Source organism: Mustelus asterias, chromosome 3 (genome assembly GCF_964213995.1).
Source record: "Mustelus asterias chromosome 3, sMusAst1.hap1.1, whole genome shotgun sequence".
NCBI classification, from domain to species: domain Eukaryota; kingdom Metazoa; phylum Chordata; class Chondrichthyes; order Carcharhiniformes; family Triakidae; genus Mustelus; species Mustelus asterias.
Window position 1 is genome coordinate 8837268 of NC_135803.1, and position 15778 is coordinate 8853045.

Sequence of the window (15778 nt, forward strand, 5' to 3'; positions counted from 1 at the left end):
AGTAAATCCAGTTTGGTTCCACGCTAGGTGGGGCGGTACTATGGCACAGTGGTTAGCACTGCTGCCTCACAGCAGCAGGGACCCGGGTTCGATTTCAGTCTTTGGTGACTGTGTGGTGCTTGTGCACTCTCTCCGTTCGTGCGCATGTTGCCTACGGGTGCTACGATTTCCTCCCACAGTCCAAACAATGTGCAGATTAGGTCGATTAACCATGCTAAGTTGCTCCTTGGGATGTGTAAATTACCAAATCACAAGTGGTCGTTGATTGCTAGTGATGTTGTCATGGAGAGTACATCAACTGATGGGGATTCTCCATGGCAACTCCTCTACTAATGAAAGACTAGTTGCCAACCAATCAGCACTGGTTTATTATTCAGTATGACCCTCATATTGATCTTTATGCAAAGTGCCCTGAAGAGCCAAAGGTAAAACGTTCCGACATGTCTCTTTTTATCTGTGCAATTAATTGTACGGAGTTAAACGAAAATCGGCATTAGGTCTGCAGGGGTATTAGCTTGCTGCAGGTACATAGCTTGCAAGCGGAATGTTTTAACCCCATACAGGTCACTCACAACAGCAATGCCATCCACCACACACGTTTGGGTTTGCACACGTGTGCTGTATAATGCAGTCTACATAATTGAGCATAGCTTTAATGACAATATGGAATCCTGTACATCCATTTCTCAGACGCTTTACAAAAAAAAGTGAATGCAAGCAACATGAATTAAGCAAGGATTATTCACATTGATGTAATAGACGGCACACAACACGAGAGAAATAGATAAAGGTTCAGAGTGATTGTGAAATCACTTTGCCCATCATATGTTTCTTCGTGTTAGCCTCCGGTTTCAGTAAGATAGTATAACATTTAGGAGCAAAAATACAGACAAGCAAACCAAAGCTTGATGCCCAGATTGCAAATACTTCGACTGCCACAGTGTACTTTCCAGGAGAGCTGACATAAGCTGGGATAAAGGTTATCCAAACAGCGCAGAAGATCAGCATACTGAAAGTTATATACTTCGCGTCGTTGAAATTATCCGGAAGTTTTCGTGCAAGGAAAGCAAGCACGAAGCAAACGGTGGACAGGAGACCAATATAGCTCGACACAATATAAAAGGCCTTTAAAGAACCCACATCACATTCCAAAATAATAATGTCTCTGTAATAGGCCATGTTCTTCAATGGATAGGGAGGTGATACACTTAACCAGATCGTACAAATTAAAGCCTGAACAATTGTAAGGAGGAACACTCCTAATCTCTGTTGCGTAGGTCCAAACCAGTTCATCAAATTGTTATTGGGAAGAGTGGCTTTAAATGCTATCACAACAAGAATAGTTTTCCCCAAAATACAGGAAATAGAGAGAACAAATACAATACCAAACGCAGTCCGGCGCAACATACAAGACCATCCTGTTGGCTCTCCAATGAAGGTGAGTGAGCACAGGAAGCAAAGCGTTAGTGCGAAGAGAAGGAGGAAGCTGAGCTCCGAATTGTTAGCTCTAACGATTGGAGTTTCTCGATACTGGAAGAATATCGCAGCTGTAGCCAGTGTAAAACCGACTCCCACTAAAGCAAGTGTCACTAACACAAATCCCAAAATCTCGCCAAAGGAAAGAAATTCGATCTTCTTGAGAACACACCGATCTTTTTGTTGATTGGACCAGTATTCCAAAGGGCACTTCATGCAATCTGCGGAATCTGAAAGAATAAAACATTTTTTTAAACGCAAACATTACTTGTGATCAAAGAATTAGGGAGTGTACCCTAAACTGATTTGTACTGACCTGTGGTGTTGCTAATCTCACCATCGGCGCATTCTGCACAGTCAAAACAGCAGATCGGTTGTCCTTTCCTGTTGACCTTTCTTGTGCCGGGAGGACACGGTTCTGTGCACACGGCACGTGGAATCTGAAGGAACAGAAAGAATGTTTACTTCGACCGTCACCTCGGATCAAAGAACAGCTCTGTACAGAAGGAGTACCAGGCTCATGGTGAACGCGTTCGCTTTTTCACAGGTTATTCCTTCACCGCTTTTCCCCAGGGTTTATATTTCCTTCCTTCAAGTAACTGATGAGATTTCTTTTCTGGAAATGTTACTGATGAATCTCCTTCCTCTATCGTTTCAGGCAGAGCAACTCTGACGAAGAGCCATCCATCTATTCTCTCTTCACATTTGCTGTCGGACCCGCTGAGGTTTTCCAGCATTTTCTATTTTTGTTTGACTTACTTAGACAATAAGACATTAGGACTCAGATGGGTGATACAGTTTGATAGGCAGGTTACCTCCATTCGGAACAATAGGAAACAATCTCCTCCCATTCATTAAAACAGTGCAATGTTGTTCACAACTCGCTGTGTGTATGTTCCTGCCATTTTAGCCTCTTTGACAAATCACTTCAAATCTGAAAGGTTTTATGGACTCGAAACGTTAACTCCGTTTCTCTCTCCACAGAGGCTGCTGAACCTGCCGCGGGTTTAATCAGTTTTTACTTTCGAATTCCGGCATCCCCAGCATTTTGTGATATGTCACCTCAAACATCTGTTAGCTTATCAGCGATACTTGTCATTTGAACCTGCTCCTCCGCAAGGCCCTCATGATTTTGGTAATCTCTGTCAAATCTCCACTTATTTTCTACTCTCAGAAGAAAGTACAGCTTTTCCAATTTCTCCAAATAACTGATGCCCCTCATTTCTGCTATAATTCTAATAAATCTCTTCCGCACTCTGCACTCTCGTGAAGCCCTTGACGTTTCCCCACATTGTGATGCAAACAGCTGAACGCAATGCATGCTGCTAGTTCGAATTCAAGCAAAGTAATAATTGCCTTTAGATTATCGATTTGGTTGTTTAAGAAGACAGGATATTTTGTATCCATGTTCCTGTAGCATTGGGATTTGTGTCAAAGATGCATAAATACAGCTATTTCTTTATTATTCATCTGTGGGACATGGGTGTCGCTGGCTGACCATCATTTATTGCCCATTCCTAATTGCCCTTGAAACTAACTGGCTTGAGAGTCAACCACATTGCTGTGGAGTGACATGTAGGCCAGGCCGGGTAAGGACGGCATATTTCCTTCCCTAAAGGACATTAGTGAACCGGAAAGGTTTCTCTGACAATCAACAATGGCTTCGTGGTCATCAGTAGAGTCTTAATTCCAACTTTTAAAAAATTGAATTCAAGTTCTGCCATGGCGGGATTCGAACCTGGGTCCCCAGAACCTTAGCTGACTTTCTGCTGTAATAATCTAGCGATAATACCACTAGACCGTCACCTGCTCATGTATTTAAATAAAAGCAAAATACTGCGAATGCTGGAATTTGAAACAAAAACAGAAGGTGCTCGAAAATCTCACCAGGTCTTGACAGCATCTGTGGGGAGAGATTAAAGCCAACATTTCGAGTCTGGATGACCCTTCGTCAGAGCTGGGTCTGACGAAGAGTCATCTAGACTCGAAACGTTGGCTCAACGAATATCTGTCGGCCTCCATATGGATACTGCAAAAGAAAACTGCACTTAAACAGGGTTCTGACCCAACAGGTTGAACAGACACTAAATTCTATCAATGAGGACAATCAGCAAGATGCTGAAGGGGAACTGAATGGGAACACAGCCAGCAGCCACATGGCAGCTGTATTAGAAGGACACGCCAAGACAACCAATCAAATTATCAGGTAGAAATTAGAGGATGATGACCGACAACAGAACCGGACTTTATGCAGTGCATATGGACAGTGGATGACAGAACAGCTAAGGGAAAACCTAGAGCAGGCACGCAGTGGACAGGTTCCGTCTTGGATTCGTGACGAACAGATGGAACACCTATTTACGGATAAGAAACACCCCGAGTTATCTGGCTGCCAGATGCGACAGTTGACCAAAGTCTGGTTCAATGACGACTGCAAAGGGACTCCAGGGAAACCCCTGGGAATGATCTTAGGGTTCCCTATAATCACTGACGACCGGGTCGGACTGAGGGTTTTTGAAGTGGAGAATATAGGGACTATCCATGAGGATATCTCATGGTGTTCACTTCACCGGAATAGTGGAATCACGTTGTTTTCTGAAGAGTGATTTTTGGCCAAACTGCGGACAATTTTCTTTTACTTAGTACTTTCTGTGAAGGACAATTTAAAGCACCCCCGTTCGTACATATTGGGGAATTGGCAACTCAGGTGTTCATTTGAGGAAAATAAAGTGTAAAAGGAAAATAAACATGTTTGAGGTTTTCAACTAAGTTATAAAATTATCACCTTTCAGTCATCTCCAATCCTCCAACATTGAGACCCTGTTGGCCAGAGACAACGATCCATTTTGTTATAGAAGAAATGTTTGCTGTAAGCATTGATTAGAATCAGTAGAGTTCAGCGAGAACACGCAGATAATTAATGTATGTGAGGGAGAAGGAAGCTTTAGGGTGGAGATCCTAGGCCGATTGGGATAATTTGCTTCAACATTTCCATTCAATGGAGTTCGTTTCTAGCTAACTATCGTAGTTATTATCTGATAACACTGATTACTTAATTGGATAAGACTATTGTCTATTGTTCATCATTACTACGACTTGTGCCGTCATATCTATTCTAGCAAGCAACGGCTAACGTGCAAATATTGGAGAGTTAACAGAGGAAATAAATATCAGCAACGTTTTTATGACTCCTTTTGCATGCAGTTACGTCGAATGCAAAGCACACAAGCATAGATTTTGGCTCAACGATCCGTAACGCTGTTAATGTTCCCCAGGACCCTGTTCCCATCCCCTCTCATTAAAATATTCTACTCGTTTATTCTTCATGTTTTTAACTTGCTTTCAACTGAGTGCACTAAACTCTATGCCCACTTGCGTTTTGCATATTACAAAAGCTCTCTGGGTACTTTAACGCCTATGTCTTCTGGACTCTCACTCTGTCCTTCCCACAGGCCGAACGACCTCTCCATTTCCACAGTATCAAGCTCATTCATAATGCTGAAATTCCTCCATCAGGGCAGCCATCATGCTTTTCTTTTTGTATCAAAAAGGACTGAACATTGTTCAAAATATCCTGCCAGCTATCACCTCTCAATATTGGAATATGGCTCCTCGCCGAAAATCCCAAATTAAGAACAATTTAGGATCCAGTGGACAGATTTCGGAGACACTTTTGTTTCTACAACAGGGTGAGCAGCGAATAAAAATTCACTTCAGCAGTTTACTGAAGTTATATACTTGGACTAACTAAAACAGCTAAAGAACAAGAAATGTCAAAATGATATGGGGGCAAAGTGGCTAGGAAAAAGAAAACGCAGAAAACTGTTTCTGGAATGGCTTCCAAAGTCATCCGTTTATATTAAACCAAGAAATGGAAGGATAGGCAATAAATGCCAATATTGTCAATCCCATCAGAAACAAAGTATTAATGAAACACACATATAGTTATTTCAATACTGTGGGTCGAAAGCTCGGAGTTATACCATGATACATGAATGGGTTTCATAAGGAACATGCCTGATTCTCAACGCCGCTCCACATAATATCACCGATATTCAGATTAAATTGTTGTCCGAAAGGAGCTGTACCATCATAATATCCAATGTTCACAACTTCAACTGTTCCCTTCAAAGTCTGTTGCAAATTAATCAGTTCATATGCCGGGACTGGATCACCATTTTCATCAAAGTACACGATTCTCCCAGTTCGATCTGTGAAATTTACTGAATGTAGGTAATGGAGCAGCTGGAAATAGAATAGTGTAAACCATGTAAGTCTTTAGCTGCAACATGGCTAAGCTGTATGTGGACAAGTGCAATAAAAATCCCCACACATTAACTCAAACGGAAAGGCTGGAAATGCAGCAATGAACAATTCAAGCAACTCCCTTAGAGCGAGGGGCTCGGCTGGAGAACAATGCAATAGATGCATCCAGGAAGGCTTGTTGACACAGTGTGTTGATAATCCACTCAGGGCGGAAGCCAAATTAGACTTGGTATTGGGGAATGATTCGGGCCAGCAAATCGAGGTATCAGTGGGGGTGCATTTGTGGCTTATCGGCCATAATTCCATAAGATTTCAGGTAGTCATGGTTAAGAATTAATCTGGCCCTCAGGTGAGGTTGCTTAATTGGGCGAGGGAGAAACACGCCCAAAGTAGACAGGAACCGACGATTGTGGATTGGGAGTGGCCATTTGATGGCATATCCACGTCTGGCATGTGCGAGGCTTTTAAAGGCCAGTTGATTGAAATGCAGGATATGCGTACACTTGCAAAAATGAAGGATACGAATGGCAGCATTCGAGAACCATGGATGACAAGGAAATTTGTAAGCTTATTCAAAGGAAAATGGATGCATCCGATAGGCCTAGGCAACGAAAAACTGACGAAGCCCTTGAAGAGTATTCAAAAAGTAGGAAGGAATTTAAACGTGGGATTAGGAGGGCTAAACCGGTCCGTGAAATGTCTTCAGCAAACAGGGTTAAGGGGAACCCCAAGACTTTTCATGTACATATTTGGAGCAAGAGGATAGCAAGACAAAGAGTAGGCCCATTCAAGGACAATGCAGGGAAGTTATGTATGGAGACACATAAATTGGTGACATCCTTAATGAGTACTTCGTATCAGTATTCACTAAGGAGAAGGGCATGACGGATGTTGAGATCAGGGATGGATATGCTAACGTTCTCAAGAATGCCAATGAATCGATGGAGGAAGTGTTGGGTATTCTAAATTGCATTAAGATAGACAAGTCCCCAGGGCCAGATGGAATCTAACCCAGGTTACTGCGGGAGGCAAGGGAAGAAATAGTTGGTGCCTTAACAGGTAACTACACATTCTTTTTAACCATGGGCGAGGTTCCAGAGGGCTGGAAAATAGTCAATATCGTTCCGTTATTTAAGAAAGGAAGCAGAGATAATTCAGGAAATTATAGGCCGGCGAGCCTGACATCTGTGGTGGGGGCGCTTTTGGAGAATACACCGAGGGGCAGGATATACGAACTTTTGGAAGAAAATAGACTAGTTAGTGACAGGCAACATGGTTTTGCATGGGGGCGTTCACGTCTCACCACACTGATTGAGTTTTTGGAAGAGGTGACAAAAATAATTGATGAGGGAAGGGCTGTAATATGGACTTTGGTGAGGTGGTTGGCAAGTTCCAACGCGGCAGACTGGTACAGAAACGAAAATCACATTGGATTCGTGGCGGGCTGGCTAGATGGATACAGAACTGGATTGGATATAGAAGACAGAAAGTAGCATGGAAGGGTATTTCTCAGAATGGGGATCTGTAGCTTGTGATGTTCTACAGGGATCACTACTGGGACCTCTGCTGCTTCTAGTATATACAAATAATCTGGAGGAAAATGTGGGTGGTCTGATTAGTAAGTTTGCAGATGGCACAAAGATTAGTAGAGTTGCTGATAGCACCAGGGATTGTCAGAGGATACAACAGGATACAGATAGATTGGAGACATGGACACAGAAATGACAGATGGAATTTAATACGGAGAAATGTGAGGTGATGCATTTGGGAGGATCAAATTTAGGTGTGAATTATACTGTAAATTTGCAGAACCCTTACGAACATAAACATACAGAGGGATCTGGGCATGCAGGTCGACAGTTCTTTAAAAGTGGTAACACAGGTGGCCAAGGTGATTATGACGGCATATGTCAAGCTTGTCTTCATTGGTCAGGGCATTGAGTACAAGAGTTGCCGCATCATGTTGCAGCTACATAAAACCTTGGTTAGGCTGCTTTTGGAGTGTTGCATGCAGTTCAGTTCGCCGCAATACCAAAAGGATGTGGAAGCTTTGGAAAGAGTTCAAAAATGGTACACCAGGATGTTGCCTCATGCCGAGGGCATAGGGAATGAGCAGAAGTTGAATAAACTAGGATTGTTTTCACTGGAAATATGGAAGCTGAAGAGAGACCTTATGGAGCTCTACAAAATTATGAGCGGCATAAACAGGGAGGATATTCAGAGGCCTTTTTCCAAGGTGGAAGTGTCAATTGAACGGGGGCATAGGTTAAAGGTGAGAGGGGGAAAGGTTAAGGGAAATGTGAGGGGGACGTTTTTCATGCAGAAAGTGGTGGGTGCTTTGAACGCACTGCCAGATGTGGCAGTGGAAGCAGGCACATTAGCAACATTTAAGAGGCATGTGCATGGATACATGAATAGGGAGGGAAGAGAGGATTACGGAGCAAGTAAGGGTAGAATGTTTTAGTTTAGTTGGGGCATCATGATCGGAACAGTCTTTAGGGCCGACGGGGCTGTTCCTGTGCAGTACATTTCTTTGTTCTATGTTCTAAAACATGATAATTTTGGTGCACGTTATATACGTACAGCTTATCTCGGAAAGGTTTCGTCAAATAATATATGCATACCTGCCAGGGCTGAGAATTGGAAATTTGAGCACACGTATTATTCACAAAGGGTCCATTGCCTTCTTCGCAAGATAGCATGTCGTTCAGAGCATGCGCCACCGCGTAGACAGCTTTGTACACATGGTAGGAACTTCCGTCCATTATCGCCGGCAGATACGCTGTTTGTATTTCTTCCTGCCGCTCCTTCCCTGAACATTGCCGCATTGGAAATGCTGAAGCAGTTTGCCCTGTCGCATTCTCGGTCTTAAACGAGCACATGAATGCAGCTTCCCAAAATTTCTTCACGAAAATATTATTGGGAAACCTAGAAGGATGAACGTTAAGAAGATACTCTCTGAGTCCGGGTATTTCGGTCCTCGGGGGCGGCAAACCAATTGTCCCAACCAGAAATCGTGTCCTTTCTTCGGGTGAAACCAACTCTTCAGTAACCCACCCTTCGCTTCCAATCCACTGGATCCCGCTTACATTTTGACGCACAAATTCCTTCAGTAAAAGTCGCATCTCTCGAGGATGAAGGAATCCGATCACCACAGGTGTAGTCGCCTGTTTGATCACATGGACTATTTTGGTGATTTTTTCTGCAGGATCCGTCCGATAAAACACTTCAGAGTACGCGATACAAACCCCAAGTTTCTCGGCCTCTTGAATAAATGTTCGCCTTCCAAAATTCCCGTAATCGGTGTTGCTCCAAATGGTCCCAATCCAATTCCAGCCGAAAGTTTTCACGAGTTCAGCGAGAATTTTGGTCTGATAGTCATCACTTGGTATCGTTCTAAAAAAGGTGGGGTATTCCTGTTTATCACTGAGGCAGGAGCAGGTGGAGAAATAACTAATCTGTATATAAAAAGTGTGAACATATGAAAACATGTATTGAGAGTACTTTCAAATATCATGTGTAATTAGCATGATTTGGCAACATTTCTGATGTGAATCATTTGATATTTTGTATATAAATAGTATCCTGGAATTTGTCATTCATCAGCTGCTGAACTGAACTAACTAAATATTTACTGTGGCTCCAAGAGCAATGAGCAGCTGGAAATACTGCCGCAAGAAACTCACCTCCTGTCTCCCTAAAACCTGTCTGGAATGTGATGAAATCCTCTCCATTTGCCTGGATTCGTGCAGCCCCAGAACCTAAGAAGCTGGACACCATCCAGGACAAAGCATCCCACTTCATTCGCGTCCCATTCATCACCTTCACTCATTTGTGACACTAAAAAATAAACTTTCAACTAATAAATAATATTTTAACTTTAAACAGTCAGATCCATTCCCTTCACCACCCAGGGGCAATTTCAGAGGCGTGCACCATCTAAAAGATGTACCGCAGCAGCTCCCGAAGACTCCTTCAACAGGACCTTCCTGATACATAACCTCGACCACCAGGAAGAACAAATGAAGCTGATTCATGGTAACGCCGTCAGGTGCAAGTTCCCACCCAACCAGATGTGTGATTCAGAATTCTGCCGCAGTTCCTTCACCGTCCTTGGATCTATAATTGTTACTTCCTCCCTCACAGCACCGTGGCTCTTCCTCCAGCACATAGACTGCAGCTGTTCAGAACGGAAATTCACCATCACCTTCTCAAGGGCAATTAGGGATGGGTAGTAAAGATGCTGGACCAGAAAGAGGTGCTTTCACTGAGGGAGAATTAAGCATGGCCAACGCATCTAACCAGCACATCTTTCAGACTGTAGGAGGAAACCAGCGCAAGCAGAGGAAACCCAAACAGACACAGGGAGAACTTGCACATTCCGCAATTCAGGAATCGAACCCGGGTCCCTGGCACTGTGTGGCAGCAGTGCTAACCACTGTGCCACCGTGGTTAACCTGCCAACACTGAATAAACTAACCGAAGATACTTAATAGCTATCTAAATGAATTTAATTACATGTTACCATCGGAATTCCAAAGGAGCCAACTGCCCTTGCAGTTGCAATAGAGGACGACGACTTTTCACAACCTATAATAGCTGCGACATTGGAGGAATCTTTACACGGAGGGTAATTAATTAGTTCTTGATCTCCATTGACCAAAGCGAGCGCTGCTTTTGACGCAATTGCGAAGGACGCGCAGTCATCGTAGATTTTATATCCCAGTGTGAAATTCTGAAGTAGAGTTTTGCTCTGGTTTATTTCTTCAATAGCAAATAGCATGGTCTGCATCAACCGAAAGTTTGACAATTGAAAGCTGTGGAATATGTAAACAAAACACGGTACAGATAATCAAATCATAATTCAATCGCTTGTTGCATAATCTAGTTAAGACGCAATATATTCTATCAAACTACAGCAAATAAAAGGTATATTCAGTCTTTTAAGACCACCGATGTTTTTTTTCCACAATAAGAAGCGGCATTCACAGGAGGTGTGAAATTCTAGTGTCACGGCGATAGACGAAAGCCTGTATTTGTAATTGAACACATATCGAAATATATACATAGATATCTTTCGATTGGGATTACAGTAAAAATATAATTTGAATGATCTTGACTCTTCAGTTAACATTCTTCAAGGTTTCTCTTTCTATCCTAAGATTTAGTAAATTAGACAAGTGATGACATTTAATACACACAACAACCAGGAAATCAGATTAATGCATAGCTAATTTCCCCGACATTATTGCACACTTGAAGGCTCTACGTTTTGACACTGAAGTCAGAAACAGTGCCCAGATTCTGCACAAAGAATAATGCCGAGGTTCATGTTACCTACAACTATAACGGAATAAATCGGAAAGCAACTTCCAATGCCTACACGTGGGTAGTTAAGCAGAGAATGTGGAAAGTCTTGCCCTCGGTACCCTGCCCGTCCGGAAAACTTGCGATATAATAATCACCAGAAGACTTGGCAGTTAAATGGATATAGAGAGTGGTGCCCTGGCACTTAGCACCTAGATATGCAGAGAACAAGTTAGAAATGATTCGTTTACATTTTACAAATGTGGAGCTACATTCCTTCAGATATAAATTATTACTGGGGAATTTTAAGAAGAAAAATGCACTTCTCATTTTTGTCCCATTCATTTTTTCTTAATCCAATCTGTTTCATTCTCTTTAATTCTCTCCATGGTTTTGCAAATTATATGCTCTAATTTCTGATTGAGACCCTGCGTGTCTCAATGGGATCAGTTGGAAAGATTCGCTGCTTTATTTCCTACTCACATAAATCTTAGATTCTCAGTAGAGGGCGCCATCTGAAACATATCTCCAAATACCGTAGACTAGCGTGCAAAAGTGCACAGAACATTGTGGGCAGCTGTAAATTTGACAACCAGTTGTACGCCGCCGAGTCATTCATGTGGTCCATACACACTGCAGCTGCAACAGTATTTTATGTCCCAGTAAATCCGTTTTCTAACATCTTATCGAGCTAAATTTTATTTTTCTGATAGATAAAGCGGGAAGAGAAGGAAGTGCACCATTGTCAATGCACAGTTATTGACAACATTGCACCCGCCCACATTTGTTTTTAGTCCCAATGGAACTCAATGGCTTAGCTGCCGCTCCGACAGGTGTGTGAAAAGGACATCAGATACTTCTAGTCAGTGACATTGAGGACACTGAGATTCAGAACTTCACAATGATTCACACACAGAGCAGCTGTACCCTAACTATATTTTAGAAATCGTTCTTGTAATTGTACGTATCGTTAAACAGGTTAAATTGCTTAAATGGTTTCAGTAACATCACGGTTGCCGCACACAACATTTGTATTCACTACTCATGGGGTGTTGATTGCCTTTGTGCACTACGTTTGCCATCAGAAATTTGTCAGGATAGAAACAATTCAGGAACAAATATATAATATGGTGAATACAAATCCTTCAGTCTGGGTCGATGCATAATGTTACATTCAACAATTGAAGGATCACCATTCTTTGGAAACTATTCGACGACACAAAGCATCTGAAGATAATAGTTAAAGGACATTCATATGAAAATGAAAACGTTACTGAAATCGTTCCCGAAACCATCAGATTGATTTCAATTTGGCGAAAACTGAAATTCAAATGTTTTATTGTCATTTTGTACAGTTAGACTCACCTTCCGCACTCGGTATCTACCGGAGTTGTGGTGAATGAAGGCACCTCCTGATTCGCGTCTCTATGTATCGTAAATATTCCGCCCAGGATAATATCACCATCCTCAGATATACTGGGGAGATTATCTTCCGCTCTGCTGGTACAAACCATTCCATGTGTTTCCCTCTTAGGAAACACAGCTACCGAAAGTAAAATCAGAAGCAGAGTCATTGCCGTATTGCAAGGAATCTATCGCTGGGTTATAAGGAACAAGAAAGAGTTCCAATTTATATAGGTACTTTCATGTCCTCCAGACATCCCAAAGCTCCTTACAGCAAATTAAGGCTTACCACTGAGGTCATGTCTGAGGTCCCTAAGTATTACAGGGTGTACCATCGACTGCGACGTGCGGAATGTTTCGTCAATTCTACAGAGAGAAAACATCACTTCTAATACAAATAGGGAAACTCTTAAAGTAAGTAGAGAATAAAGTTTATCCGACTGAGAGAGAGTGCAGTACATGTTTAAAGATTGCCAAGGCTGGTAAATTGTAACAATGGGAAGTGATTGGAAAGCTTGGGGTTATTTTCCTTGGAGCAAAAAAGGCTGAATGGTGACTTGATAGAGATGTTCAAAATTATGAGGGGGAGAGTTAGTCTGGGCAGGTAAAAATAGTTTATCTTGGTGGAGAATTCGAGAACTGGGGGACATAGATTCAAAATAAGTGATAGTAGGTGTAGAGGAGAAATGAGGAAGAATTTTTGTGCAAAGGGTCGTGGGTATCTGGTTTCTACTGCCCGGGTTGTTGGTGGAGGCAGAGACACTAAACGCTTAAAAAGTACCTGGATCTCCACCTTAAGTGTTGTAAGCTACAGGGCTACGGGCCGGCTGCAGGAAGGTGGGGTGAGAAAGGACACCTGATTGTGCTGGATCTGGACAAGACAAATGGGCCGAATGGCCTCCTTTTCTGCTGTTCCTTTTCTATGCTTCTATAGTTCTAACTGCGAGACCGAAGATCAATTAAATTAAAATCCGCTTCTGATTGAAGTCAAATGCCGTTCTTTGGCAGAGGGCAAGAACCTGAGTCCTGACATATGACAGGGTATGCATCTGATGGTGTTTACCAAATCTGTCTTTCAGATCTCATGTAATGTACGCACAAGCACACACAAACAGACACAATCGCAGTTCCCATTGTCAACAGTAATTCTGGCGAAGCAGGCATTTACTCGAACAAAATATCAGGAAGACCAAAGCCATCTTTATTGATCCCTGCCCCAAACTCGGTCCATAGTCACTGATTCCGCCCGGCCCCTTCTCAACTGCCAGTTTAACCAGATTACTTACAGCACTGGTTGTATTGGACAGAGAGATAAACTTCCCCCTCACCACTAAAACCATTTCTTTCCACCTGTAATAATGCTCTGCTCTGGCAGGGTTTCAACTCATCGGCTGAGGAAACTTCATCTATACCTTTGTTGACTCGGTGCATGACTGTCTCAATGCATTTCTGGCTGGTCTCCCACGCTATACCCTCTGTAAACCTGAGGCCTCAAAAAAAAATAATGCTCCAATTTGGGTTCACCCTCCTAGCCTCCTGTTCGCTGCATTGCACCGGCTGCCAGTTAAGAAATTCCAGACTTTAAAATTCACATCCTTCGTTTCGATTTCCTCCATGGCCTCTCCCCCAACCTCTGTGATCTCCAACACTAAGATTTCTCCGCCGTAACTATAGATTTGAAAGAGGGTCTTCATGAAGCACAGAGAGGTAGGATGATGGAGGCGCAGAGGGAGAGAACTGAAAGCTTAGAGCCCAGGTGAAGCAAGTATAATTTGAGCAGGTCAAGAATAAAAGTTTGGAGAAGTGAAGCATCCTGTCATTTGCCCGAATCAGAGAGAACTGGCTGCGGAACTGCCAAGAGCGTTCAACGGCGAAACCGACAGTTCACACTACAGGGGTGGGGCTGTCGGGCCTGGGGCTGGGGGAAGTAGGGTGGGGACGGACGGGAGTCGGGTCAGGCTTCTGTGGGGTGGGATGTTCGAGCGGGAGTCGGGAGTCCAGTCTGGGAGGATGGGGGTGTGTGGGGTTGGTGGAGTATGAGTAGAGAACTGCGGTTGGGAATAGAGTCCCGATGGGTGGGTGCGGAGGGTTGGGGGAGCTGATCAGTGGGAGCGAGACGTCCCGTGGGGAAGGTAAGCGGAGCGGGGTTGCAATCTCTTGGGTTGGGGGAGCTCTGGTTGCGGGATAATCAAGTGGGTGAGGCAATCGCGTGGGTGGGAAGGCAGGGTGGGAGAGAGGTCCTATGTGTGCTGACAGTTGGGGAGTGGGTGAAGTACCCTGCTGTTTGCTGGGAGGGGGTGAGTCGTGTGGGGGGTGTAGGTGTGTGCAATAGGTAACCGGAAGTTGAAAGTGGTTAGGATTAAAGCTTTACTTCAACTTATTTCATCCGGCGTCCTGGTTTTGTTTAAGTCACTGAACCCATTTTCACCATATTAAAAGGAGAATGGAGTGATCTCAAAGATACAAGTTGTAAATGGGGCTTCAACAACCAAGAGGAATTTACAATACCATGCTCATAAATGTAACCCATTGATTTGAACACAAAATATTTCAGACTCAAATAAATGCCCCTCACACAGGATTTAAAGCTGGGAACTTCAGCATTGGAAGAATTACATGAAACAAGTGTAAAATCTTGAACAGTGGCAATCCATTCGAAAGGTCTGGGTAATAATTGATTTTAGACAGTCAGAATGAACCGAAGTTAGCGACATGAATCACATTTTGAATAGTTACCAATGCCCAGGGGAAGAATCATAGAATCATAGAAACCCTACAGTGCAGAAAGAGGCAATTTGGCCCATCAGTCTGCACCGACCACAATCCCACCCAAGCAATTGCCCTGAAAACCTTACCTTGGAACATTTGGTGGCACCCCGCCACATTTTTGGGGTGCTCTCACATGCAACCTTCAAAATCAGGCCAAGCAAGAACTAACCATACAGTCCCGACAGTGCAGAATGAGGCAATTCGGCGCAAGGTGTCTGCACCAGCTCTCTCAATGAGCATCTTACCCAGGCGCCCCACTTGCCTCACCCCCACCCTGTTCTCCCCACGTCTGCATGCGTTCCCACTGAGTGCTCCGGGGTCGTCCGGCAGTCCAAAGATGTGCAGGTTAGGTGGATTAGCCATGCTAAGCTGCCCCTTAGTGCTCCAGAATGTGTCGGTTAGATGGATTAGCCATGGCAAACGTGTGAAGTTACGAGGATAGGGCGGGGGAATGGGCCTTGGTGAAATATTCTGTCAGATAGGAGTACCACAGGTTGTTGGTAATCTGGACACTTAAAAGCCTGAAGCTCTCGACCATTTCTACGTCGTCCCCATG

The 15778-nt window shown here is 43.4% G+C and overlaps 1 protein-coding gene across 1 annotated transcript; it reads right to left on the reverse strand.

Annotated features, from left to right (window-relative positions):
• Positions 1-792: 792 nt before the first annotated feature.
• On the reverse strand, positions 793-10540 carry LOC144482764 (extracellular calcium-sensing receptor-like). Its single transcript, XM_078201609.1, has 5 exons — positions 10268-10540; positions 8367-9200; positions 5494-5721; positions 1793-1916; positions 793-1706 (listed from the first exon to the last, which is right to left on the reverse strand). Exons 1-5 carry the CDS (start codon positions 10532-10534, stop codon positions 793-795), a joined length of 2367 nt encoding a protein of 788 aa, XP_078057735.1. The 5' UTR covers positions 10535-10540.
• Between the last annotated feature and the right edge of the window lie 5238 nt (positions 10541-15778).